General features: G+C 44.8%; 1 protein-coding gene across 1 annotated transcript; it reads right to left on the reverse strand.

Annotated features, from left to right (window-relative positions):
* Positions 1-25,860, reverse strand: LOC118847821 (cytochrome P450 4B1-like). Its single transcript, XM_036756456.1, has 12 exons — positions 25,625-25,860; positions 17,176-17,317; positions 14,300-14,344; positions 11,220-11,347; positions 10,836-10,960; positions 10,330-10,484; positions 7,629-7,735; positions 6,774-6,964; positions 3,270-3,403; positions 2,430-2,494; positions 1,423-1,505; positions 1-872 (listed from the first exon to the last, which is right to left on the reverse strand). The coding sequence occupies exons 1-12, from the start codon at positions 25,811-25,813 to the stop codon at positions 704-706; spliced, it is 1,533 nt and encodes a 510-aa protein (XP_036612351.1). The 5' UTR covers positions 25,814-25,860; the 3' UTR covers positions 1-703.
* Positions 25,861-27,085: the final 1,225 nt, after the last annotated feature.

Genomic DNA, 27,085 nt, shown 5'->3' on the forward strand with positions numbered 1-27,085 from the left:
TAAAGGTTAAAGTGACATATAAATTTAGCTATTTTATTACCATTATTCCTCCTCCCAACATCACCCTCACATACACAGACCATGTTCTCCAAGCTCCAGCCAGATTGAACTCTCTGCACCCTGCAAACACCCAGAGCTCTCCAGCCTCTCTGCCTTTGTCCACAATGTTCTTTACCCAATTTATTACAAAAGTATTTGCCGGGATTCTCTTCCATTCCAGGCACTGTGCTAGGTACTGGAAGTACGAAGACAAAACTGGATCAGGCCCTGCCCTCAAAGAGCTTCCATTCTACTGGGAAATACAAAATGTCCTATGGGCTTCCTGTAGGAGTGGCCACTGAACCAGGCTTTGAAGGAAACCAGGGTAACTCAGACCCTCAGTTTCCTCCCCTGTAATATGAAGAGTTTGAACTACAAACCACAAAGAGGTCTTCCAAACTGAAACAATATGGTCGCATAAGAGATGTTCCTGTACTAGTACAAGGTATTTCTTGCATATAAAACTCTATGTGTGTGTCCAAGTAGAGAGAAAAATCAACACCCTAGGGCCTGTGTCTATCTTCATTCCTGTACTGGATTCTAAGCTCCCAGGAGGCCAGGGCCATGTTCAGTCTGCATCAGCAATTTCACTTCAGCACCACCACCGATGTCCCACCCCCATCCCCCACCATTCACAAGACAGAGCTCCAGGCTCTGCTCCCTCCTAGATCAGCTTCTTCAAGTTAAGGTGGATGCCATTCTTAGAGCCTAGGGCAAGCTGAAGCCGTTTGCTGGGCATCCTGGAGGGCTCCAGAGAAAACTCAAAGTGAAGGAGGCAGAGGGCTGTGACCACTTTAGTCTCCATCATGGCAAACTGCTGCCCAATGCAGTTCCTGCAGTCAGAGAGGGAGACAAACACAAAATCAGCATTGCTGCCAGGATTGCTCCATGGCTGGAGACAGAACAAGTTCAGGCTCCTAGAGCCTGGCATAGGAGCAGGACAAGCAGGTTGTAGCTGTAGCAGCCATCAAAGGCAGAAATTAAACTCAGGTTTTCCTGACTTTATAGCCAGCATTATTAGCTGCCTCTCAAATAGAGGCAAGATCCAACCTTTTCTTTATCTCTACCCTCAACTAGACTAGCAGAAGTTATTTCTTGCATATATAGATATATGTGTCTCCAAGTAGAGAGAAAAATCAACACCCTGAGGTCAGAACACCTCTTGTCCATTCAGCCAGCCAAGCTCACTTTCTTCCAAGGCGCCTAGGAAGCCATCCCTACTCCCAGCCCCATCTGTGTGGGAGTTGTAGAGTTGGCTGAGGAGGCAGTTTTCTCCCAGGTCTGCCCTGGTAGAGTAGGCAGGCAGATATATTTGAGAGGCTGCAGTTGCAGCATTGATGTCCCTTACCCCACCCCACCCAGATGCTGGGAGACAGCACCTACCTGGGCCCAGCTGAGAAGGGAATGAATGCATAGGGGTGACGAGTAGAGGAATTCTCTGGAGAGAAGCGCTGGGGATCAAAAACCTGAAACAAAAGGAAGGAAGACCTGGGTTCAAATCCTTCCTCTAACACTTGTTAGGTGGAGGAACCTGGACAATGGGCTGGACCAGGGACCCCTGATGTCTCATGTAACTTTGGAGCCTAAGACTCTGTGATTCTAGAAATGGAATATATTCCAGATGCAAGGTGAAGTTGGATCTGAGGCACAGAGGCAGGGGGACGCAGGGCATTGGGACATAATGGTAGTATGGAAGTTGATGTCTAGAACACAGAATATACATATAAGAGTAATCTCACATAAGCCTGGAGAGCCAACATGGTGTCAAGGAAGGGGAATGGGGTGATTGGAAGAGGTCCAGCAGAAGCATCTGAACCTCACATGGGGGGAGCAGGAACTACTAAAGTTTTATGATAAGAAGAATGACTCAGTTTACAAAGAAGTAAGACTATCCTTCCCTTACTCCTCCAATGGATGGATTGTAAGGGGAAATGAGGGCAGGCAAGATTGTCACAGAAGTCTGCACAAGGCTATGGAAATAGAGAAAGGGAAATGGGTTCAAGAAATGGAATCCATCTATCTGCACAGAGGGAGAATGAATAGACTCCTGGGAACTGATTGGATGGGGGCAGGAGGGAGGGGTATGGGTCAAAGATACCTTCAAGGTTAGGGGCATGGGAAGGGAAGTGACTGGTGGGATACAGGCAGAGACAGTGAAGGCAGAAAGAAAAGTAGGTCACAGGGAAAGCTAATGGGCTCTTTCCTAGCAGGAGGAGTCCCCAGATCCTCCCCCTCCCGAGCTCCTCAGCCTGGCCTCCTGAGTTGACTTAGGGCAGGTCATCCCCTATTCCCAACAGTCATGAGCCTTCCCCTTCCCCTCCCCCTCCCCCTCTGTGAATGCTGTCCTCTGGCCCCTTCTGCTGTTCTTCAAATGTGATGATTGGAGATACCTCAGGCTTGTCCCAGACTGTTGGGTTCCTGTGCAGCGCATAGATGTGGAGAGAGACCAGGCTGCCTGTGGGACAGGGAGAGGGATGCTCCAAGAAAACAGTCTTATAATTTCATTGGTAAGGGGAACTCCTGGTGGGGTCAGCTTTTCCACTGATGCAGACAGGCCACAAATATCTAACTAAAAGTCTATCTAAAAGGTGGGCTGTTCATACCCTGTTTGTGTGTCATGGACCCACCAGGCAGACTAAGGAAGCCTGTAGATCCCTCCTCAGAATAATGTTTTTAAATGCAGAAAATAACATACATGAGATTACAGAGGAACCCAATTATATTGAAAAATTGTTTTTGAATTTTTTTAGTTAACAAAAAAATGTTCACAGACCCAGGTTCAGAACTGCTGTTGTAGGTGAAGGCAGTTATTATCTCATGCAACACACCAACTTTCCCAGATGAGGTGCCCCCCAGATGTCCAACTCCTTCCTCCAAAATGCTGGAATCTCCCTCCCTAGTGTCCAGTTGGGTGAGTTGGTGTGTGATGATTATGGTATAGATACTGCACATAAATCACTTAGCTCATCCCTGGAAGGGAGAACCCTGCCTTTATGGCCAAGACAAGGACTAAAGCATCATTGCTGAGTGCATTTCCTGCCGTTCCTGAGAACTAGGCCTGCCCTAGGTTAGAAAAGCTTGTGGCTGAGAGTTTAGATAAATGAGATTTCTCTATGCAGGACATCTTGGAGAAAGGTCCTGGCCAAACACTCAAGGAAGTCTGAGTAGTCAGGACTTGACCCACGCCTCCCACCTGCCACACCCAGGCTCAAGGGACACCCTTATCCTACCTTCAGGTAGCGACTTCCCATCCATGAAGGTAACAGGCTTGTTGAGCTGCCGGTAAACCTGGGGCACTGGAGGATATAGGCGGAAACTCTCCTTGATACACATGGTAAGGTAAGTCATTTTCCCCAGGTCTTCCCTGTGTGGAGGGAGAACAGCAGGCCAGAACATTCAGTCAGTGTGGAGCAGGTACAGCAGCCCCACAGTCATGCCACTTGGATTCCCCTGACACCCCAGATCCACCTTCCAACTAACTAGAGGAGAAAAGGGGAGGGGGTCTGGAATACCACCCCCACATTATTCCTAGTGGTAGACTTGCCCAAGTGTCCAGTCCTGCTTCTGGGTCTGTCTGCTGTTCCTCCCTACCTCTTGCTCAAGATGCTTTCCTGCATACCTTTGCCCAGATTACCCCCACCTAGAATGCCCTCCCTCCTCCTCCTTGCCTCTTCCTACCCTTCCTTTAAGGTCCTGCATGTTCCTCTCTTGGGGTAAGCTCTTCCTGAGTGCCCCAGCAGGTGTCATCTGAGCCTCACAGGCACACAAAGCCTGTGGCTCTTGGTTTAGCCTCTGATCTCACAAATATCCCCTTGACATTTCCTCCTTCTTCCCATCAGAATGAGAGATCCCTGAGTGCCTCTGATCACTCCCTCAGTGGTCAGCATAGAGCTAGGCCCAAGGGGGCTCAGAAAAGAAAGACACATGGAGATAGTGAACAGGGCATTGCTCAATTCAGCTGAACAAACATGAATCTATTATCTGCTGTATGCAGAACCCTTGACTAACACCTGAGGATACAGAGAAGGAAATGGCCCAGGCCTTCCAGCAGGGAACAGGAGTGGAAAGAAAGCTTGGTTTGGAATTCAAAGACCTGGGTAGAAATTTTGAATTCATTCTTCTTAGCTGTGCACCAACTAGAGCCGAGAAAAGTGAATTGGGCTACTGACTTGGGAGGTGGGGAGTCTTCCCTCCTTGGAGGTCTTCTGGCAGTGGCTGGATGGGCATTTGTCAGGGATGTGGTAGAATTGGGACCCTTATTATGTGCCCCTGAGTTCTATCCTAGATCTGAGAGTCTCAATTCTGTAATTCTTTGACCTTTGTCAATGGTCTTGTAAGCCATAGAGTGCCCTGTGAATGAATCCACACTAGGGTCCTCCACTGAGGCCTTCACTTGGCGTGGTGAGGGAGGTGAGGGTGACACCCAGAATGCTCTAAGGTCTGGCCAGCAGAACACAAAAAGCCTTGGCCTGTTCTCCCAAGCTGAAGAGGCTTAGAGCATGGTCCTGTCATTGAAGAAACAGCCCAGGTCAGCTCAAAGATGCTCTTTGGCAGAATCTGGGGCACGGGATTGTGCAAAATCTTTGAAAGGTCATGGAACACAGGGAAGGTACTACAAGAGAGAGGGACAAAAGTCCAGATTTTTAATGGGGTGGAGTGAAAAAGAGAACAGATTCTGCACACTATAAGTCAATGTGCTTCTCCTGAATTCTTGAGATAACCTCTACACCAATCTTTAGGAAGATGTTGGGGGTTGGCCAACATCTACAAAAGGAAGCAGTGATCCCAAGAGCCTGCCTCACTTTGTCAAGCACAGGTCATGCTAGGCTCACATCATCTCTTTTTTGGACAGGATTACTAAGCTGGTAGTTGAGGGGAATAGTCTGGATACAATTTACCTAGTTTTCAGTCAAGTTTTTGATAATGTTATCTCTTGTTAGTCTGGTAGAGAAGATAGAAAGATGTGGACTAGATGATAATACAATTAGCTGAATTCAGAACAGTTTGGATGGCAGGACTCAAAACAGTAGTGGTTCAATACGGCAGGAGGTTCCCAGTGGGATACAACAGGTAATCTGTGCTTGGTCCTTGGTTATTTAATGTGTATAGCAATGATTTGGACAAAGGCACAGATGTGTCATCACCAAATTTGCAGATGGCTTAAGGTTGAAAGGGGCAACCAACACTATGGATAGTAGGATCCAATGGGATTTTGACAAGCCGGAACATTGGACTGAATATAATAAGCTGAAATTTGAGAAACAAAATAAAGTCATAATTCGGTAAAAAAAAAAATATAAATACAAGATCAGGTCAACATAGTTAAGAAATTATGTGAAAAAGACCTGGGGGTTTTAGTGGGTGACGAGCTCAGTATGTGTCGTCAGGATGATGCAGCAGCCCACATAGCCAATGTGTTCTTGGGCTACATTAAGAGAGGCAGATTAAACTAAGCAGTGTGGTGGTTAGGTCATTGGACTTGGTGTCAAGAAGACCTGAGTTCAAATTCTCCCTCAGATATTATCTCTCTGTATGATCCTGAGCAGTCACTCAGCCTCTCTGTATCTGAGTTTCCTCATCAACACAATGGGGCTGGTACTAACAGAATTGACCTCACAGGGATTGTGACATCATAGTAATTTAATATACGAAAAATGTTTTGCAAACCTTAAAGCACTGTAGGAGCTAGCATAGCTTCCAGTATATTGTGTTGATTTCCAGGTGCCATGATATAAGAAGGACACCGATAGGATGGAGTGTCCAGAGGGGGGCCACCAGGATGGGGAAGGGCTTTGAGTCCCCATCAGGGACAGAGCAGTTGAAGGAAGTGGGCATGGTCAAGCTGGAGAAGAGAAGACTCAGGAGGAACCCAATTGTCTTCAAGTGTTTGCAGAGCTGCCCTGTGGAGAAGGCATGAGACTGGTCCTGCTTGTCCTCAGAGGTCAGAAGGAGAAGTAGAGAGACAAGTTGAAAAGGTTTATGATGTCAGAAAGAACTCTCTAACAATGGTTTGTGCCAAAGAAGGGTGCTGTCCCCAGGGCTAGTGGGCTCCCCATCAACTGGAAGTCTCCAAGCAAAGACACAATCACATAGTTGAATACATTAAAGTGGAGGTTCCTTTCATGCTCAGTTTGGACTGAATGACAGCTGGGGTCTCTTTGAACTCAAATTCTGTGACTCTGGGAAGCACGATGTGAGAGACTTTGTCAAATAGTCGAGGAAGGGTTCAGAGACTAGCAAGATTGAGAAAATAATGAAACGCCCAAGCCTTGGAATCTAGAGACTGGGTTAGACTCAAGTAGATGAGATGCTTCCTCGGGAAGCTGCAGTCTCACTGCAAGGAGACCTCAAGCACAGGGCTAGAACTGGCCAAAAGCCCCGTGTGGGGTAAGGAGGGGCATGGGAAAATTTGGGAGGATGACTTGTCCCATAAGGATGAGCTCCCCAAACTCTGCCAATGGAACAGATCAAGGGCAACTAAGACTGTGGAGTCAACCATAGGAATAGTCATTGGATGTGAGATTTAGCCCTTCAAGATTCCTTAGAGACTGAGTAGTCCAAACCCCTTATTTTACAGATGAGGAAACTGAAGCCCAGAAGAGGAAAGAGACTTGGCATGGCCACAACCTTAGTAAGTGGAAGAGTCAGAGGGAGCAGCCAGGTCCTGACGGGGTCCCTGCATCCCATGGCACACTTCTCAGCCAGTTCTGACACGTTGCAGGCCCAGGGCTTACCATTGGATGGTGTCACGATTTCCTAAGATTTCCTGGACCTCTTCCCGGCACCGCTGCTGGTGCTCTGGGTGGAGGGCCATGCAGTACAGGAACCAGGAGATGCCGCTGGTGGTGGTGTCATGACCCGCAAACATGAATGTGTCCACCTCAGACCTCAGGTCTGCATCTGACAACTTATTGCTGTTCTCATCCTTCAAGAAGAAATAGAGGTGACAAGAATGGGTGAATGACACAATACGAAGGATTCGAAGTAGACTTCAGGGAGAACTTCCCCTACAGAAGAGTTACTAAATAGGAGAAAAAGGACCTGAATTGGAGGGAAATGGGGTCTTCTTTTTTGGTGGGGCTGGAGCAAAAACCATCCTTCTACCGGAATTGCCTTCTTATGCGTAAGATTTAGAACTGAAAGGGGCCTTAGAGACTTTTGAGCCAAATCTCATTTTACAGAGGAAGAAAGTGAAGCTCACACTGGGGAAGTGACTTGGCCAATGCCACCCAGGTGATAAGTGTCAGAACCAGGATTTGAACCAAGGGCATTTGATGCCAAATCGAGTACCCTTTCTACTACATCATATTGGATCCAATTTCACTCTGCCTGTCTGGATCCTCTGTACCAAGCAAAGTCAAGTTCAAGTTATCCGCCCTTCCCCAGCTCCTCCAGGAAGCCTTGGGTAGACAGTCCATTCTGCACTGATCTCTCCTCCTATTTGATGAATGAGCAAATGCACCAGGAAGGATGAAGGAACAATAGCGACAGACATTCCTTGGATCAAGGGGGGCCCTAAAGACCCACTTTGGCTTTTTCCCTAATTGAACTGCAGATTAACCCATCCCTTCAAAGCCCCTCAGGCTCACCCCAGCCTTAAGAAGAATGTCCAGGAAATCCAGGCGTTTTTTCCCTTGAATCTTCTCCTGCACATCCTCTTCCTTCAGGGCAGCCCTTCTGGCCCTAATCACCTTGTCTGTGCAAAGAAATCAGAGTGTTAGTGCTAGAAAGGGCAGGAGAAGTCATTTGTTCAAGCACCTAAGCTACAGAATGGAAATTAAATCCTAGGGAGGGGAATGGTTGAGTCAAGGTCATGGAATCAAATGCAATGAGTGGAAGAGCCAGGTCCCCGAACAGCCCACCCAGGGCTCTTTCCCCCAAATACACTGTCTTAGGGCTATAGATGCCTCAGCCAAGCCCTCACTCCAATGAATTACTCAAAATTCACCACTGCTGAGAGCTCCACTGGGAGCAATCTCCAACCCTTACTCTAGTTAACTAGAGGAGCCTTCCTATCAGGATTTCTAATTCTTGGAGCCACTGAGCAAGAGGAAAAGGGCCCTTAATTGGTTAAAGAACTTCATAAGTAGAAAAGTAAATGGCCATAACAGCAAAAAACTGGAAAAAATGAGTGTCCATCATTTAGAGTATGGCTAGAAAAGGTGGCCTGTGAATATAATGAAATGTCCTCATTCAGCAAGAAACGATAGATCTGAGAAAACCAAAGAAACATGGGAAGATTTGTATGAAGAGATCCATAGTGAAATAAGTGGAAAGAGATGCATGATATGCACAGTGACTTCACCAATGAAAATGGAGATATCATAAAAAGGAAGCCAAACTCTAAGGAAGTGTCAACAAAAATCATTACCTGTTCCTGAGAACAAGTAATGATCCATATGTTGTTTCCCTTGGTAGAACGGTCAAGGACCATAAGGAAATATGGTTGCATATACTGTCACATGCAGACATCTTTTATTTAAGTGAACTTCTTGTCATATGTCAGGGTTGAATTCTAGATGGTGAAGAGTAAAGATGGGAGGAAGGATTACAGCTAGAAACTGCATATATTACTAGAAAAGACCTAGTAATCAAAACTATTGGAAAATGTCTAGTAATGAAAAATGAAAGTTATACTTAAAATATTTAATTTTTGACAAAGAAGTGGTAATGACAAAAAAACTACATTAGGTCATGAAGGATAGGTTATGTCAGGGTAGCCTCATTTCCTTATTTGACAGTATTACTAGGCTGTTTTATTCAGGGAATGCTACAGATATGGTGGACCTAAATTTTAATAAACCATGTGGAAAAGTCTGTCATACTTTTCTAGTGGGCAAAATGGACTTGATGCTAGCAAAACTAGATAGCTCAGTTTGACTGAACCCAAAGGGTAGTCATTATTAATGCCTCAGTATCAACCTTGATAGAGATCTCAGACAGACTACTCTAGAAATCCATTCTCCAGTCAACTATGTACTTTTTGATAGTTTTATCAGTTACTTGAATAAAGAGCTAAATAATTTGGTTATAAAACATAAAGACATCGCAAAGCTAAGAAAGATAGCTTAACAACATTTAGCCATAGAGACAAAAACCAAAAGTATCTCCCAAGGGTATGAAAATAAGCCAAATATACAGTGAAATTTTATATGGATAGATAAATGTAAAGTTTAATGCTCTGGTTCAAAAAATCAACTTCACATTACAAAATGAGTGAGAGAATCCTGTTCATCTGAAAAAAGATCTGAGTATCAGAGGGAGCTACAAAGACAACAAGAGTTGAGACTATAACAGGGCAGCCAATGAAAAGCTAATGTGATCTCAGTTTGTTCAAGAAAGGCATCAAGGTCCTAATGATGCAGCTGATGGTCAGGTTATCTGCTGGCCTTTTCTGATCTCACCTGCAGGACTGTGTTCAGTTCTGGGCACCATATGTTAGAAAGGACATTGAGAAGCAAGAGAGCATTGAGAAGAGGAGGACTGGACTAATGAAAGACCTTGAGACCATGAGATATGAGGATTAATTGAAGGGAGTAAAGATGTTTGGCCCGGAGAAAGGAAGATTTCTAGGAGGGCTGGCCATGTGTTCAACATCTGCATGGCTATCAGAGAGGAAGGAGATTAGGCTTATTCTTCTCAGCCCCTGAAAGTGGAGCCAGGACCAACCAGTGGAAATTGCAGAGGCAGATTTGTCCTTGATATAAGGAAAAACTTCCTGAAAATTGGAGCTGTCCAAAAGTGGAACTGGGATACCTGTAATACTGATGCATTCCCTATTTTTTGACTTCTTCAAACAGGGGTTAGATAACCTTTTCTTGGAAATGTTGTAGTAAGCTTTCCTCCTCAGATAGAGGTTGTACTACATACTTGCTGACATCTCCTCCAACTCAGAGATTCTGTGATCCTGTGAAGTACTCCCCCTCCTGCCTCAAAGGGAAGAATCATTTGGTATGATTTGGTTAGTGAAGGGACAGAGGATGGAAGGTCACAAAAAGGCTGCACTTTATGGGGGGTAATGAGGAATAACCCTTGGGACTACAAAGTAGGTTGACTTGGGAGTTGAGCCTATGAGGAAGAGGAAGGAAAGAAGGAAGTAAAGAAAAAATGAAGGAAGGAAAAAAGGAAGGAAGGAAAAAAGGAAGGAAGGAAGAGAGAGAAGGAGGGAGGTAGGGAAGAAGGAAGGAAGGAAGGAAGGAAGGAAGAAGGAAGGAAGGAAGGAAGGGAGAAATGGAAAGAGATAGAGAGGAAGATGGATAAAAGAGGGGCAGCCCTAGGCTGGAGACACACCAGTATGGTCATGAGCAACCTTGCAGGCCCGAAGGAACTTTTGGCCATGAGTCGTGAACCAATAGTAGAAGAAGTCATTGTGATACTGGAAGGATGCCATTCGCTCTTGCATCAACAAGGTGAGTTCCTCTATGGCCTCATAGTAGGTGATGTCACTGCAGGGGCCAAGAGGAAAGAATTGAAACAATGAGGAGGGGGAGGAGTGAAGAGGGGGTGTGTTATGGCATTTTGAGTAGTCATTCCCCTTCCCCCTTGTCCTAGCCACCTTCCAAGACTAAGCTCTGTACTGGGGGGGAAGAGAAAGGGGGTCACTCAAAGTCCCATATCTTTCATCAGGACCCTTAGCATCAAGACCCCAGTGATGTTTCCCTGTGGTGTTTGTATTTCTCCTCACCAAACAAGGGGCTCTCCAGGAAAGGGCTGTGTCTCCTCTCAGACCAGTGGCTTGCTCCCTAGGGCCCAGGTAAAGACAACTCCCCCAGGACAGTCAGGGCCCATTCCCTAACCTCTGTGTCTGGCCTCTATTGCTCCTTCCAAAGATACATGTAATCAGACTGTAGAGAGCCAAGTGACCCACATCTGGGAAGATGTTCACACACTTGTCCTTCTGAATCTTCTTGTCCCATTTGTCCTGAAAAAGACAGGAAATCAGACACCTCTCCCAGCCCCAAGCCCCATAGACCCACAGGGCTTGTCCCCAGGGCTCACCCCTCCCTGCACCCCTTCCCCAAACATCTAGTTTCCTTTCCTCATCTATTCCAAAGGACATTCTGTCCAGTGCAGCACTACAGGCTCAACCTAAGCTCCCCTGCCCCAAACTAGTCCCCTCCTTACTTTTATCCCCAAGGGAAGGGGCAAGGAGTAGAGCGAGGGCTCAAGGAGCTTCTCACCAGCATAGCTTTGGTACACTCCACAAACAGGTCCACATATGGCTTCAGGACCTCTGAATGAAAGGCAAGGGTGAGCAGTTTCCGGTGCTGAAACCACTTGGGACCATCAGAGACCAGTAGCCCCTTCCCTGGGATTAGGAGGGAGAAGACATGAGAGAGCAGAAAATATCATCAGGATGCTCACTTCCTGTCCAGGATGCAGACACATGGAAACTTTGACAGGAACAATAAGCACATTCTCCCTTCTGAGAGCACACAGTAGTCCTAAATAAAATTGAAGTTGAAAGGGTATTCTGAAGACCTTAGTCATGGAATAAGACTTCATTGGGGAGGTTTAACCTACTTAAGAAAACATACAAAAAGAATGACACAGTGGCGGTGCTGGGAATCACCTTGAGCTGCCTAACACAGAATGTTCAAACATGAAGGGACTTTAGACCATTGAATAGAGAATGCTAGAGCTGAGAGGAAGGTTAGAACACATAGCACTATAGAGATAGAAGAACAAAAATCCTTATGTTCTCTCCACAGTCACCCCTCCAAGGCCCCACATGAGGAATTCACATTCTCCTGGGGGAATCAGCAATCAGTCAAGAAACATTTATTGAACACCTATTATGTATCAGGCAGTGTGCTAAGCACTGGGGATACAAAAACAGGCTAAAGACAGTTCCTGCCCTCATGGAGTTTATAATCTAACAGACTGTGAGTACCCCAGGAAAAGTAAATGCAAGGTAATGGGAGGAGAAGAAGAACCCCTGGAAGGATCAGAAAAGACTTCCCGTGGAAGGTGTGAGTCATGAAGGAGGCTGAAGATTCCAAGAGCTGGAGGTGAGGAGTAAAAGCCTTCCAGGCATTGGGTCCAGCTTGTGCAAAGGCACAGAGCCACAGTCAAACTTCAGCATTCAGGGTTTAACTTTCATGGTTTCAAGCATTCACATGATTTTGTTAATAACTTTGTTTTCACTTTTGTGTTGACAGCCACATACATTCACAGCTATGCTCAGTAGAGAAAAACTGGGAGGTGTGATGCATGCAAGTGGGTGGAGCAGCTGGTAAACTACTAGGCAAATCTCTGGGATTGTTCACCTCAAGCATTCGTTGTATATTTTCATTGTTTGACTTTAAAACTCAAGTTTTGTGTTGCAATCCTGCCCCCAAAGCATTGTGCAAGTCCTGTCCGATCTAAGCCCAAGTGGGCAAAGTCAGTGAAGTGGCTCATTGACAAAAATGAAGGTTACAGAAACTTCATGCTACAGTATCTGCAGATGCTGTCAGCCCCAAGTTTGGTGTTAATGAATCAACCATTTGTTATATCCACAAAAGGGAGGAAAGCATTCTTGAAAGTGTTCATGAATCTGCTCCAGAAAGTGCCTGTTATCATCACTGACATTTTGTTCTAGAGAACTGAAGGCAGAAAAGCAAACCTTCAGCAATCACTAATGAAAGATTACAGTTTTCGCTTGCAAAGGTACCTAACCCCTTATTTCTCATAAGTTCAATGTAGCAACATTTGCATTTTTTACTTTTGTGCCATTTTCTAGGATGCTAAGTCCTGCCAAAGTTGAGGATTGACTGTGGAATGGTTTGTATAGAGAAATGCTGGAAGAAATTTGGCCAGAATGCATGTAGAGTGAGTGAAAGAGAAGACTGCAAAGATCCCTGCCACCCATCCACATATCCACCCACTGCCAGCTGCTAAGGACTTCGACCACCACTGGAAACTACAATTTGTACTTACTTGCCTTGTACATGTTGCTCCCTGCACCCCCAAGAATGTAAGCTCCCCAGGGTAGTGATTGCTTCATATTTACCTCTGTAATAAATGCTTAATAAAGGATTGCTGATTGATTGAATGTTTAAATCTGCTTTAGAATCTCAAACTGGGGGCAGCTAGGTGACTCAGTGAGTAGAGCACTGGCCTGGAGTCAGGAGGACCTGAGTTCAAATCTGGCCTCAGACACTTGACACACTTACTAGCTGTGTGACCTTGGGCAAGTCACTTAACCCCAATTTCCCTCCCCCTCCAAAAAAACAAACATAGAATCTCAAACTGGAGAGCTGATCCAACCACAAAATCAATCCAATTCAACAACTATTTGTTGAATGCTTGTTGAAGAAACAGGTTACTCTGCTGCATGGTAATTCAGGAAAAGAGACTGAGAAGTAGTCAGAGAATGATCAGAAGCACAAGGAAAAAGTATTGTCATGGATGAAAAAGGAAGAAAGACTATCCGGAAGGTAGGAATGATCAACAGTCATGAAAGCTGCAGAGAAATCTAGAAGGGTGAGGATTGAAAAAAGGCAACTGGATATAATATTTGAGAAGACATCATTGGTAATCTTGGAGAAAATAACAGGAATGGAAGGGTTAGAAGCCATTGCAATGTGTGGAAAGGTGAGAAAAGATGGTAATTGGGTCTGTGAAAGGGAGGAGAGTCATAGGAAGGTCCCAAGAAGGGAGAGATAGAGTGTCACAGAAATGAACAGAGGTGAAATACAAAGCAGAGGAGAGCCAGGCCCCAGGATAGGCTGCAGCCTGATATAATCTTTTGAGAGACTGCACTGATAATGTTTCAGATAGCTATCATTCTTCAAGAGGTCATAAGGGTACTCTCTTCATAGTCACCCTATAAAGACCAGAGGATATATTATTATTCCTCTATTGTAGAGGAGGAAAGATGTCCAGAGAGAGGATGAGTCTTGCCTAAGATCACATCATAGTGTAGAGGCAGAGTCAGAGCCAGGACCCAGTTTTCCTGAGTTCCCATTTAAGGCTTTTGCTCCATTTTAGGAAGATGGCATATTTGTGATTTATCTTCTCAGGTAGACTAGGAGCTCCTGGAAAGCAAGAGCCCAGTCTCTGTCCAGTCAAGCCCAGGATTTGGCACAGGACTAGGACTAGGGATGAGGTGAGGACTGAAAGACTGTGTGATGGGGAGGGAGAGGAAGAAAGGGTTGGATAATTCTGCTTCATTCCCCAAACCCAAGCACCCCACTATACAGACCTGTGCTTATTATTTCCCTAGCCTACCCAAGATGGGTGAGAGAGTTAGGGGAGGCAGAGGAATCCCACTCACCAATCCATGGTAAGAAAAAACCATATATGTCCATGGCCTTGGGATCTGTGGAGGGAAAAAAGATGCAGTCAGAAAAGTCAACTCTGAGAAGCCAAAGCAGGATCAGGCTGGCAGAGAATAGGACCAATCCTGTCTTTACCCTGAGGATACAAAGTCTAGGTCTAGGAGCCCAGAGGCTCAGAAACGCAGCATCTCAGAGGTGGAAGGATTTCCAGTGGCCATTGAGTCCAATCAATGCTCAAGTAAGAAGCTCCTTTCCAGCATCTGTGACAAGTGGCCATCCTGCCCTGACTTCAGAACCTTTGGTTAGCAGCTGTCACCTCCCCCATATGTCCTCAGGAAGCCCATTCCCCTGGTGGCTAATTCTAATTCTTAGGAAGTTTTTCTTGATTATTGCACTGTCCCTTTAAGGTTAGTTGGATTAGGATTAGATGGTAAACAACTTGAGGTCAAAGGCTGTTCTTGCCTTTCTTTGCATCCCCAGCCCTTAGCACTATGCCTGGAATACAGTAAGCACCTAGTAAACAAATGCTTGTTGACTTGTTGCCGAATTAAGCCTGTTCAGAAACCTATGAGAGTTACATTTATTGAAGCATCGCTCTCTGATTGACTTCAGAGATGTTTGTTGCTCATTTTTGTTGGTAACAAGCTTGTGAAGTTTAGAGCAAATGAAAAGCACAATCAATCTCAGTGATTAGGACCACATTTAGGTCAATATATGCGACAATATGAAAACCAGAGCTGCTGTATTATTATGGGACAAGTATTATCAATTTGACCAGAGTCTAACCCAGAACAGAATTGTAATAAGAGACAGAGACTGAGGGAAGAAAGGTGAGAGAGAGCGAAACCGTAGCAGGAGGGAGAGGACAAGTTTCAGAAATTTATCAGCTACATTGGCTGAAATGTTGCCCAATAAAGAATTAGTCAGGTACAGTTTCAGCTGAGCTTATTATCTGAAGCAATTTTTCAACCCAAAAGTTACAAATTTTTTTGTGAAATTCAGCTTAATTCTGTCTACAGCATCCCTCAGATTCAAATGATGGTGATTAAATTTGGCAAGCAACTTTAAACACCAATTATGGGCAAGGAACTGTCCTAGGTGCTAAAAAAGCAAAGTGAAGCCACTCACCCTCCTTTTATGTTTACCTATGGGGATACGATATATAAACAGATAAGGAAAGTCAGGAGAATTTGAAGAGGAAAAGAGTACTGACAACTACAGGGGGTCAGTGAAAGTCTCCAATAAAAAGTACAGTTTAGTTGAGCCTTGAAGGAAGGTAAGGGTTCTAAGAAGAGAGAATAAGAGGAGAGCATTTCAAGCATAGGAAAAATCCTTGCAAAGATCGGTCCATGTTGCCGTCAGTAGGGAAGGGGCCAGGAGATAAGGAGAGAACAAACATAAGACTGGGGATTGTCAAGGGGACAATTGCTGGAAGAGGTAGGAAAAGATGGGATGAAGGAAACAAGCAGAGGAATTGGGCTTGCCAAAGAGAAGGATGACCTCTTCTGCAGAGATTGGAGCAAAGGAGGAGAGAACAGGAGAGAAAGAGTTTTGAAGGGTAGAATAGGGAGCTCATGGTAGATGACCACTTTTTTCACTGAAAGATAAGAATAGGTCTTTTGTTGGTCAGGAACGGCATAAAGTTTAACAAAAGAGCAGAAGTATTAGAACAACTGTAGCAGAAGGGAGTGTGATTGGTCAGTCACTAAAAAGTAAAAGGATTGCTGTCAGACATAGGCCCCCTTTAAGATTACATACAATAAATTTGTAATGGACTCAACCAGCACATTTGTGTGATTGAGTCCAGTGCCAAACAGCAACACTCAAATCAAAGTGGAGAAGATGGCTGGGAAGGAAACTCAGAGTTAGGATTTAGCAAGGCATGAGCAGAAGGTGGGGACCTCAAGGATCTGAGACAATGAAAAGTTGAACTGCTTAAGCATAGGGACAAGGATACAAAGGGAAGAAAGCTAAGACCAGATCATGGGTGGTGGACTGTGAGAGCAGAGACGGGTGAGTGACTAGAGGTTGCAATCAATTTGGGAACACTGAGGCAAAATGAGAGATGGAAGAATAAGATGTGGTCAAGAAGAAGAATTTCAGAGTTAATCAGTCAACAGACACAGGCAGTTATTTGGTGTGTCCTCTGTGCCAGGCACTGTACTAGAGGTCAAATACTTCTGATTGATGGTGAGATCAAGGGAATGATCTTCTCTGTATGGGACTAGGAAGCTTGTCAAAAAGGAATCAAGATTAGTCTGGCATAATCTGTTCTTGAAAAGGCCATGTTGGCTCCTTGGTTGCTTCCTTTTCCTGATGTTTACCAACCATCTCTTTAGTAGTACATTCTGTAATCTTGGCGAGTATGGAAGTAAAGCTCACTGACTTAAAACTTGCAGATGACATTCTATTTCTGTTGTGGTTTAAAAAACTAGGACTATTCCCTGTCTCCTTATTGGAAGTACTTCTCCCAATCTCAAGCTCAATCTCAAAAAAACATTACTACTGGCTTAATATTTATAAATCCCAGTTCTCTTAGTACCTTGTCAAGGAATTTGCATTGGACTAATGATTCAACCTTAGTAAAAGCAGCCAGGACTCTTGATCTTCAGTTTTCCATTTGTCATTTTTTCTTTGCCCTTTTCAGTGCACAGACTGTTCTTTTTGCCAGAGAAAACTTGAGCCCTAATGACAGTTATTACCTCTACTACCTCTCCCAAGGCTTTCAGTTGAGGCTTCTGTCCATCCTAATACTTCAGGTCCCTCTCCAATTCACCCTCCCATTCCCCACCTCCATTCATTCCTTCCCATATTTGCCCTTCTGATTCCCCCTTAGACACAGACCCCATGGGGAAGTCTCAAGTTCCCTCACCTCCTCTACTGTACACAGCCTTGGTGTAGTCGGGGTCATAGATGTTCAGGAAACCAAGAAAATTCCCCATCCACAGTTGGTGTGCACAGGGGTAAATGTTGGCCCATGACAGAACCTTGTCCAATTCACCTTCCTTCTTCATCTGCAATTGGGGAAGGGGGAAGAGAAGAGAAATCACAGAGACCATGTTACTAGAGGTCAGGAGAGGACAAAAACCAATTCCCACAAGTTAGAGAGTTCTATACATCTTATGACAAGTGGCAGCCCTTTTAGCTCCCATTAGTCAACAAGCTATCTGTCACAACAAAGAAAGGAATCCAAGGGGAAGATTAGACGGAGGAAGAAGTTCTGGGAGAAGTGAATGCGTAAGGGAAAGATGTGGGAAGAAAAAAATAAGAAAGATGGAAAAGGAAATGAGGGAGACCAAGGATAGGAAGAGGTAGAAATGAGGGAAAGAATAATCACAAAATCATGGAATTCGAGTTGCAAGTGATGTCATCAGCCATCCAGTCCAGTCCGTACCTTAAAGGATCTGAAATCTTCACTAAAACATACGACCACGTGGTCATTCAGTTAAAGCCTGGCGTGAAGACCTTCAGTGAGGGTAAGTCCACCCCCTCCCTATGTAGCTCATCCTCTGTTTGGATAGCTCTAACGTTAGGAAATTTTTCCTTGTATCAAAACCAAATTTATCTCTTTAAACCTTGACTTATTTCCCCTGGTTATTCCCTGTGGGGCCAAACAGACATACAGTCTTCCGCATGACAGCCTTTCCATTACATGATGACAGTGACCCTCCTGTGCCTTCTTTCCAGGCTGAGCGTCCCCACTCCTGTCCTCAAGGTATGGATATAAGGCCTTTCATTAACCAAGTTGGTCTTCTTTGATCAATTACCAGCTCGTCAATATCCTTTCTAGAAGGCAATGCTCAGGACTGAACACAACATTCCAAATGTAGTCTGACCAGGACATAGGACAGTAGAACTACCATCTCTCTTATTTATAAGTCCTCTTCCTTTCTTAATGCAGCTGAAAACCCCTAAAATGTTTGGCTTCCACATCACTGTGCTGATTTATATCACATTTTGTAGTCCACTAAAACTCCCAGACCTTTTTCAGACAAACTGACATCTGGGCAACCCCTGCTCCCCATAATCTTGTACTTGTGATGTTAATTTTTGGTACCAATAGATGACTTTCCATTTGTCCTTATTACATTTCATCTTTTAGTGCTTGGTCTGCTGTTAATCTTCTCAAGATCTTTTAGGGCCCTGAATCTGTCATCCTTCCTAGCTTTACATCATTGGTGTATTTGAAAATGATATCATCAATGCCTTATATAAGTCATTTGTACAAATGTTATATGGCAAAGGGCTGAGCACAGGTCTCTGGAATACTCCACTAGAGATCTACAACAAGTTTCTACGGAGCCATTGATGACTAGTTTAAATTCATCCATTTAGCCAGGTCTGAATCCACGTATCATTCAACTCAAACTTCTCCATCTTTTCTACAAAAGTAGAATGAAATGTTTAATCAAATCCTATGCTAAAATCTAGGTAAGCTATACCTACAGCAACTTAATCACGTGTCTGCTAGTTTAATAACCTATCAAAAAGGGAATAAAATCAGTCTAGCATGATCTTTTTCTTGAGGCCAGGTTGATTTGCTGTGATCATGACTTCTTTTTACAGATGCTCACTAGCCATCTCTTTAACGACATGCTCTAGAATTTTGCAAGAAATCAAAAGCACGCTGACTAATCTGTAGTTTACAAATGTCATTCTCTTCCTTTTTTGATGATCAGCACACTTGACCTTTTCCAGTACCCCTCATGTTCTCCATAATCGCTTAGATTTAAGTGATAGTGATTCAGAAATCACATGCACCATTCTTATGGATCAGTGTCTTGGAATGTTCACTTCAGTAAGGTAACTTGAATTCAGTTTATGAGAGAAAAAGATAAAGAAATAAGAATATATAGGAAGAGATGGGGAGGATGAGATGAGAGTAAAAGAAGGGGAAAGAGACAGAAAATATAGAGGATGAAGAGATAGGGAACACTCTACTGGAAACCTCTTGCCAAGTTGACATTGAACCATTAACCACTACTCTTTGGGTGTGTAGAGGGTGTTGAGGGAGGACTAGCACCTCTTGAAGATGGTAATCTGCCTGAGAGCCCATGTGGCTTCAGGAAAGGCAGGGGAATGGTCAACATGAAGTTTCCTGCCTCACAAGCCCAGGAGAAATATCAGGAGCAAAGCAGAGGTGTGTACACAACATTCATCCATCTAAGACCTTTGATACTATCAGTCATGAAAGCTTGTGGAAGATTATGGAGAAATTTTGTTGCCCAGAGAAATTCATCACTATTGTATACCAGTCTTATGATGGTACGCTTGCACAGGTTCTGGATAAAGGATGCTGCTCTCATGCTTTCCCAGTCAGCAATGGAGCACCCACTAGGGCTCTCTGCTTGCTCCCATGCTTCATAGCATGTTGCCTGCAATGTTGTCAGATGCTTTTAATAAGGATGAAAATGACATCATGCTCAGCTACTGCACTGATGATAAGCTAGTTAACTTGGAAAGGCTACAAGCCAAGACTCAAGTAGATGGAGAGTTGGTGTGTGATCATTTTGTTCACAGATGATTGTGTCCTCAAAGCAGTCTATGAGGCTGAGATGCAACAGACTGTAGATCTATTTTCTGCTGCTTGTGCTAATTTTGGCCTCACAATCAACACCAAGAAAACAGAAGTTCTCCACCAGCCAGCACTGCATCATCCATACATGGAATCATTGCTTATAGCAAATGAAAAATGTTAAGTGCCGTGCATAAGGTCACTTAGCTTGGCATATGCTTTCCAGGGATGTGCACATACATGATGAACTTGACTCAGGCATTGCCAGACCTAGCTTAGCATTTGGGAGGCTCAGAAGGAAAGTGTGGGAGAGGAGAGATATTAGACTAAATACCAAACTGAAGGTCTGGATAGCTGTTGTGCTGACTTCATTGTTGTATGCCTGTGAAACCTGGACAGTCTTCCAGTGCCATGCCAGGAAGCTGAATCACTTCCATTTGAATTATCTTAGGAGGATTCTGAAGATCAGCTGGCAAGATGAGGTACCAGACGCTGAGGTCCTTTCTCAAGCTAAACTGCCAAGGATTCAAACTCAGCTGCAGAGAGACAACGTCAATGAGCTGGCCGTGTTGTTCGAATGCCAAAGATACCTTGGCCTAAAAAACTGCTTTACAAAGAACTGACACAAGGCAAGCACTCACACTGAGATCAGAACTGATACACAGTCACTCTCACTCTCTTTAGTACCAACTTTGAGACATGAAAAATACACTGGTGACTCAAAGCCTGACAGTCTCTCCCTATGTTGCCTAGCTGTCCTTGCCACATAATAGCTAGTAGTTAAGGTATGTGAAGTGCTTTACAAATGTTATTTCATTTTAGCCTCACAACAACCTTGAAAGGTAAGTACTATTCTATCATCCCCATTTTACAGATAAGGAAACTGAGACAAACAGAAGTGAAGTGGCTTTCCCAGGGTGTATTAGCAAACACCCTAGCACACACACGATGGCCTGCTAGCACAGGTTCTTTGATCTGCTTTTATAAAGGAAAGACAGCTTCAAAGAGGTTAACAATCCTACTTTATTTAAACAAATGCAGACTTTATTCTATCTAACCTTCTTACAAAGGTTGCTAAGCACCAATTCCTACAGCATTCCCTAATCACCCTTCTCACAGGGGCTGGTGAAAAGGGGGGGCAGGCAACTCCCTCTACGTCTCGACAGGATCAGTCCAGACAGGCACAACTTGTGCATTGCCCTAAATCCCAACAAGCCTTAATGGGGGCCAGCTGAAGCACACTCAAATTCTCCCAAGCCTTGATGGGGGCCGATCAGGGCACACACAGCATCCTAGCTTGTGCATGTCAACCCTAAAGGTTCCCCACTCACTAACCAAGGCCCACCTGCTTTATACTTACACTCCACCCTTCCAGGGTCTTGACCTTTACAATTTAAACAGGTGACACCTGGCACTCACAATCTACACACTTTGTGGTGATGTTCTGAACCACAGAACTCATATCTAACACCCAGGGACAAGAGATTGTTATGGTCATGGATGATGGAAAACAAAACTCCAAAAATACTAGCAAAAATCCACTTTGCTTATGCTTCCACAAGGTCACAGAACTAGTAAGTATGAAAGGTGGGAGTTAAATTTAGGTCTTCCTGACTCTTAGTATAGAACTCTATCTACTGCACCACCAAGCAGCCTAACAGTATTATTCCTATATTACCACTGTGTTTTTTGCTGTCTTTGTTATCTCTTTCTTGTCTTTTCTGCTGAGGTTCAGGTAGAAATGGTCCTGAGACAAGCTGCTGCTTTGCTATTATTCCATTCTAATGTCAATTGCTCAGATGGAACAAATAACAACAAAATTTGTTGAATAAAGGCATGAAGAGGTAAGCTCACCCCTGTAGGGTCACTGTTTTAATGTCTGTTTTGCGGCCATTTGGATAAATAGGTTTCTTTGTTATTTGCCCCATGTGTTCATTGTAGAACTGGTAGTATTTGATGGGAAAGGGGTCAAGCCTTGCATATAGAGCTTGGAGTCCTCCTTCCCCATTAATAACGACACAATGAGCAAAAGTTAGATTGAACTGGACCATATTCCCTAAACTAACAATGTTGAAGGGAGGAGATAGATATGATTCTAGAGATACCCTGTCACGCCGAGGAGAGCAGAGTGACCTCCAGTCCCAATCTCCTGCTCCTCGTCATGGCAAGAACAAAAGTCTTCATTGGAGAAGAGAAGGAGGAGGAGAGGCAAGAGATAACTATTCTGCCTCCCCACTTTGAGCCACACAATGGTATTCCCCATTCTACAGGTAGGGGGACAGCCCTAACCACACATGGACCTCACTACATGCGGAACCTTGTCACTGCACATAGGCTCTTGTTACATTGGCATGGTGCCATCTAGTAACAACATTGCTCTTAAGGCTGTTTTTTTCAATGAATATCATCAAGGAGATTGTGGGCAACAGCAAGTCTGATAATAGCCTGGTTTCAGTTCTCTTTAGTGGTTGAGTTCTCCAGAATATTTTTAGGTCTGTATGCGAATTTGTCACTTGTATGTCAATGCAAAAGAGCAAACCTATTATATGCAATTCCAGCCATCAGGTTATGTGTTGTTAGGTCTTGCACAAGCTTTGGGTTTTTTTAACTATCTTCAGGGATGGATTGCACAGTCTGTATATTCCCTTGTATAATCCACATTGATTATTAAATCTGAATTCCATAAGCTAGTTTCTTATAGCCATGATATGTTTCAGAATTGCCATGATAAAGCCCTCTATTTCTACAGCCAATGCCAAAGGCTTGGCCATTTGGATGGCACTTTTTGTTGCCATACCAGAGGATGAATTCATATGGGTGTCACCCATGGAGAGCCTTTGGACTGTACTCACACATCTTGGCCACATCACAACCTCTAGGGGCAAAGGTCTCTTAGTTACACTAGGCACGTGGCTTGGACCTGTTCTCAGCCTTGACTTTGCTCAGTAAAGTGATGTCTGCTTGTTCCAAATGTATTCCTGAGGGATGGGGTGGTGCGGGAAGGTTACACCTGTTTATAATAGGCATTAAGACAGTTTGGGGCAGCTAGGTAGCACAGTAGATAAAGCGCCAGGCCTGGAGTCAGGAAAACTCATCTTTCTGAGATCATATCTGGTCTCAGAAACTTATTAACCATCACTTAACCTGTTTACCTCAGTTTCCTCATCAGTAAAGTGAGCTGGATAAGGAAATAGCAAACCACTCCAGTATCTTTGCCAAGAAAACCCCAAAAGGGATAACAAAGAGATGGACATGACTGAACAAGAATGTCTATCAGCACAATCTATCCATTTTAGTGAGAAAAGAGAAAGTATTAGCCAATGTGAGGCAGAGGCATCAGGGCATCAGGGAATGCTTCACTGGGAAGGCAACTTCTGAGCTGAGGCTTGGAGAAAGGATTTAAGAAGCAAACTGAGGGAGTTCTTTCCAAGCATGGGAGATGGCTTCTGCAAAGGCTTGGGAGTGGAAGATAGAGTTTTAAAATTGAGGAATGGCCAGAGGCTGAGTGTGACAAAAAGGAGTACGTGAAGGGGAGTAGTATGGAATAAGGCTAGAAGAGTAAGTGGGAGCCAACTAGGGATTACTGCCCCAGGCTAACATGCCAGCCTGACTCATTTATATCTTGTCTGTGGGCAATGGGAAGCCATTCTCAATTTGGGGGCAAAGCAGCAACATGATTAGACCTGTACCTTAGAGTAATTGTTCTGGGAGTTGGATGGATTAAAAGGTGTGAACGCTTTAATTAGTCAATCTGTTAGGTTTATTGAAGTAGGGGTGAATCAATGAAATCTTACTAGGGGATCAAGAGGAGAGTAGAGAGAGAGAGAGAGAAGAGAATGGGACCTAGTATGAACCTTGGTATAGGTCCCTGCTAAGGGAACAAGACAAGGGCACTGATTCATCAAAGGAAACCACTTCATTGATTTGAGAGGGAGTAAATGAAATTATTCTACACAGGAAGTATGTCGGGATTGAGTAAAGAGACTCAGTCATGCCCCATAGGCTTGGAAAGGAGTGACTAAATTCCAGCATTCAAGGCTGCAGATGGAGGAGAATGGTCCCACCAAGCTCTTGGGGGAAGATAAGAAGACTTCACGTCTCCTCTTCTGGTACTGACCAGAGAATAACCTCATGAACATAAATAGATTAGAATATTTGGACTTCTCATTGGAACAGTCGGAACCACTGATGGCTTTGTCTACAGACGACAGATGAGCTACTCTGAGGGAGGGAGTTTTGCAACTCTCCAAGGAGCCCATTGGAAAGCTGGGCTCTCCCCTTCCCAAGGGGATCATCATGAGGGCTCAAGGAAGGGGAGAAAAGGACTTCCAGGAGATGTAAATTACCCCCTTCACCACATATGCTCTACCTTTAAGCCCACCTTCTGTAAGCACTTAGGGGAGAGTGTACCCAGGTTGGAGGGAAGACCGTGGGTTGTTTTGTACCAACTGTTCTGACAAAACCAGCTTAATAAATGTTCTTTTCTACAATCCAATTAAACCTGACTGAGTAACCAATATTCATTTTACATGATGATGGCGGTGGGAAGCACAGTGGTGGAAGGCCACCTTCCCTCCCAGCTTCCTCCTGGGGACTCTATCTGCCAGCCCAGGGGGAGGAGGAATAATTAGTTCTGTTTTGGACTTGCTGAAGGAGATGCCAATGGCACAGCCACATGCAAAGGCATGGCAAGAAGGTAACAACACCAATGTGAGACTGGGGATGGATAGAGGTAGCCCTCAGAGTCATCAGAACGGAGGTGATGGTTAACCTCATGGAAGCTGATGGGATCACTACAGGGGAGAATTTAGAGCAGGCAGAGAAGAAGGCTCAAGACAGAAACTTGGGAACATCCCTCTAAGAGAACAAACAAGACTCGGACACTGATCCAATAAAGACCTGGAAGACACAGTCAGCAAAGAGCTAGAAGAACCAGTAGAGAGGAATAGTATAGAAGACAAGAGACTACAAAATGTCCAGATGGATGGGCTTGTCAGAATCAAGGAGAATGAGAGCTGAGAAAAGGCCGCAGATTTACTGTCAGAAAAGCCCAAAGCCCATTTCTCAGTAGTTCTCATCCTCTCCCTATCCCCACACCTCCCTTTCCCCCTCCACTGTCGTACTCTCTTCTCCCTCCTTATTTTATCCTCCTCTCTCCTTTCCCCCTCTCTTCTCCCTCCATCTCTTCCTCTGCAATCCCCTCCCTGTTCCCTCTTTCCTTGACTCTCTCCTCCTCCTCTATCTCTTCCTCTATTATCCCTGAACTCTCTCTTCTCCTTTGCCCTCTCCTTCCTTCTCTCCATCCTGAGACACAGCTCTAGCTCCAGGGAGTCCAAAGGGCCAATGTGTGGACAATCTTCTTCCCACTCTTGCTCTTCTTTCTGCCCAAAGGTAGAACTAGGAAAATTTGGGAATGGGGACAAGTGGTTGTTGCAAACGAGCAGATTCCGTCTGGACATCAGAAAACCTTCCTAACAGTGGGAGCTAGTCTAATGGGAAAAAGGCTGTATGGTGAGGAAGTAGTGGGCTCCCTTCTCCATTAGTCTTCAAGCAGAGGCAGATTACTGCTCACTCATCAGTAATGCTTCTGGGCAGGGGGAAATGTCTTGGTCAGGTATTAGGGGGGCTAGCTACCTCTGAGCTTCTCATTACTGAGATCCCATATTTCATTTTCTGCTTTTTTAGCATCTTGCCTTTCTGCCTCCTTTCCCTCTGCCCTTTTCTTTCTCTCTCTTTGTATGCCTTTCTTCTACCTCTTCAAATCCATCCCTCTTGCCTTTGCCCCTGACCAAGAGCCTAGACCTACCTCCTTGGTATGCCCAAAGAGCCAGTGGGTGGGTGGCCCAGAGAAGCTCTTTAAGCCTTGGAGAAGCTTCTGCCTCCTGAGCAGGAGCCGAGTCAGTTGGAACAGGCCCAGGGTCAAGCCCAGGGAACCTGCCCACAGCCACAGCCTGGAGAGGCTCACAGGGAGCCATGAGGAGAGCCACGAGAACATGGAGAGAGCTCTGCTCTGGACACAAGCATTGTCCTGCTAAAGACAGACTTCCTCTCTTATACCACAGGCCTGGGAACCTGGACAGCTCCATGGCTGTACCCCCTTGACCCCCACACCCTAGGTGAACAGTATTCTGTCCAATTGGATCTCAGGACTAGCCCACAACACCGACTGTGGGGAGGAAAGAATCTGAGACAGAACTTTGCTCTCTTCATTGGTGAACTTGCCAGAATTCCAGCATTGACTCCAAAACAAAGCAACCAATAAGCCCCAAAGAAACAAGCCAATAAACCCCAGGAGAAAATAAAGTTCAGCTTCTTGGAGACCTTCCTTTTTGCCTTTCTGTTTGTTTTAGTGAATTGTATACCATGGACAATATGTCCAACCTGGATGTAACCAATGGTGCAGTGAGTCCTGGACACAAATGATCTGGCTCTCCCCCAAATATACCTCACTTCTCTAGAACCAGTTTCAGCCCAGGAATTCTGACCAAAACACAAGAACAGGGAGAATTCATCCGTTCTGCCACCACCCTGTGTGCCCTAACCCTTCTCTGCCCTCGCTTCCCCCTGTTTCTCAGGGATTGATCCTCAAGTCCACATCAAATGCACCACTAGGAAGGGTGGAATCTCAGCTTCTTAGCACAGTCCCTGACCACGACTACTTCTGGTGTTCCTGTCCTATTGGTGCGCTACTCATCCAAGGTGCCCTCTGGTGAGGCCCTCATTCTGTTGTTAACAAATTGTCCAGTAGAGTAAGTAAGGGTCCTTCCCCTGCAAATTACTTTGTAGATATTTTCTTGCCTAGCCCATTGTTGACCCCACCCACAGAGACTAATTTAAGATACTCAGATACCACCCAGATGGGTGAGGTGGTCTCCCCCCTGGATTTGCCAAACTGTAAGAGTCATGCATCTAACCTTGAAATGTGGGGCTTGTGGGAAGAAGCAGGAAGTATTGCAAGTAAGGGGATACCTAGGAGGGGCTTTCAGGACCAGCCACTGAAAGATCAGCCGTGATGATCAGTCCTTAGAGGAGAAAGGATGTGGGAGGCTAAGGATGGAAGTGATCCTTTATTATAACCAGAAACCAACTAGAAGAGCAGAGCCAGGGATCTCTACCCCCTGCATAGTAAAAGAGACCTTGTGCAGAAACCCTGCTGTTTTCCCTTCTCTGTCCCCACAAGGAGAATGAATGAATGAATATTTATTTATTTATCAAGCCCTGTGATAAGCATGGATATAAAACCAAAAGCTAAGACAGTCCCTGCCCT

Source organism: Trichosurus vulpecula, chromosome 4 (genome assembly GCF_011100635.1).
Source record: "Trichosurus vulpecula isolate mTriVul1 chromosome 4, mTriVul1.pri, whole genome shotgun sequence".
NCBI lineage: Eukaryota > Metazoa > Chordata > Mammalia > Diprotodontia > Phalangeridae > Trichosurus > Trichosurus vulpecula.

Coding starts and splice junctions, on each gene's coding strand:
- LOC118847821 (XM_036756456.1), bottom strand. CDS start 25,813: ATGTTCTCGTGGCTCTCCTCATGGCTCCCTGTGAGCCTCTCCAGGCTG. Junction 11,348..14,299: donor TTTTTTCTTACCATGGATTG/GTGAGTGGGATT, acceptor TCCTAATCCCAG/GGAAGGGGCTACTGGTCTCT. Junction 2,495..3,269: donor TGGGAAGTCGCTACCTGAAG/GTAGGATAAGGG, acceptor CCTGTCCCACAG/GCAGCCTGGTCTCTCTCCAC.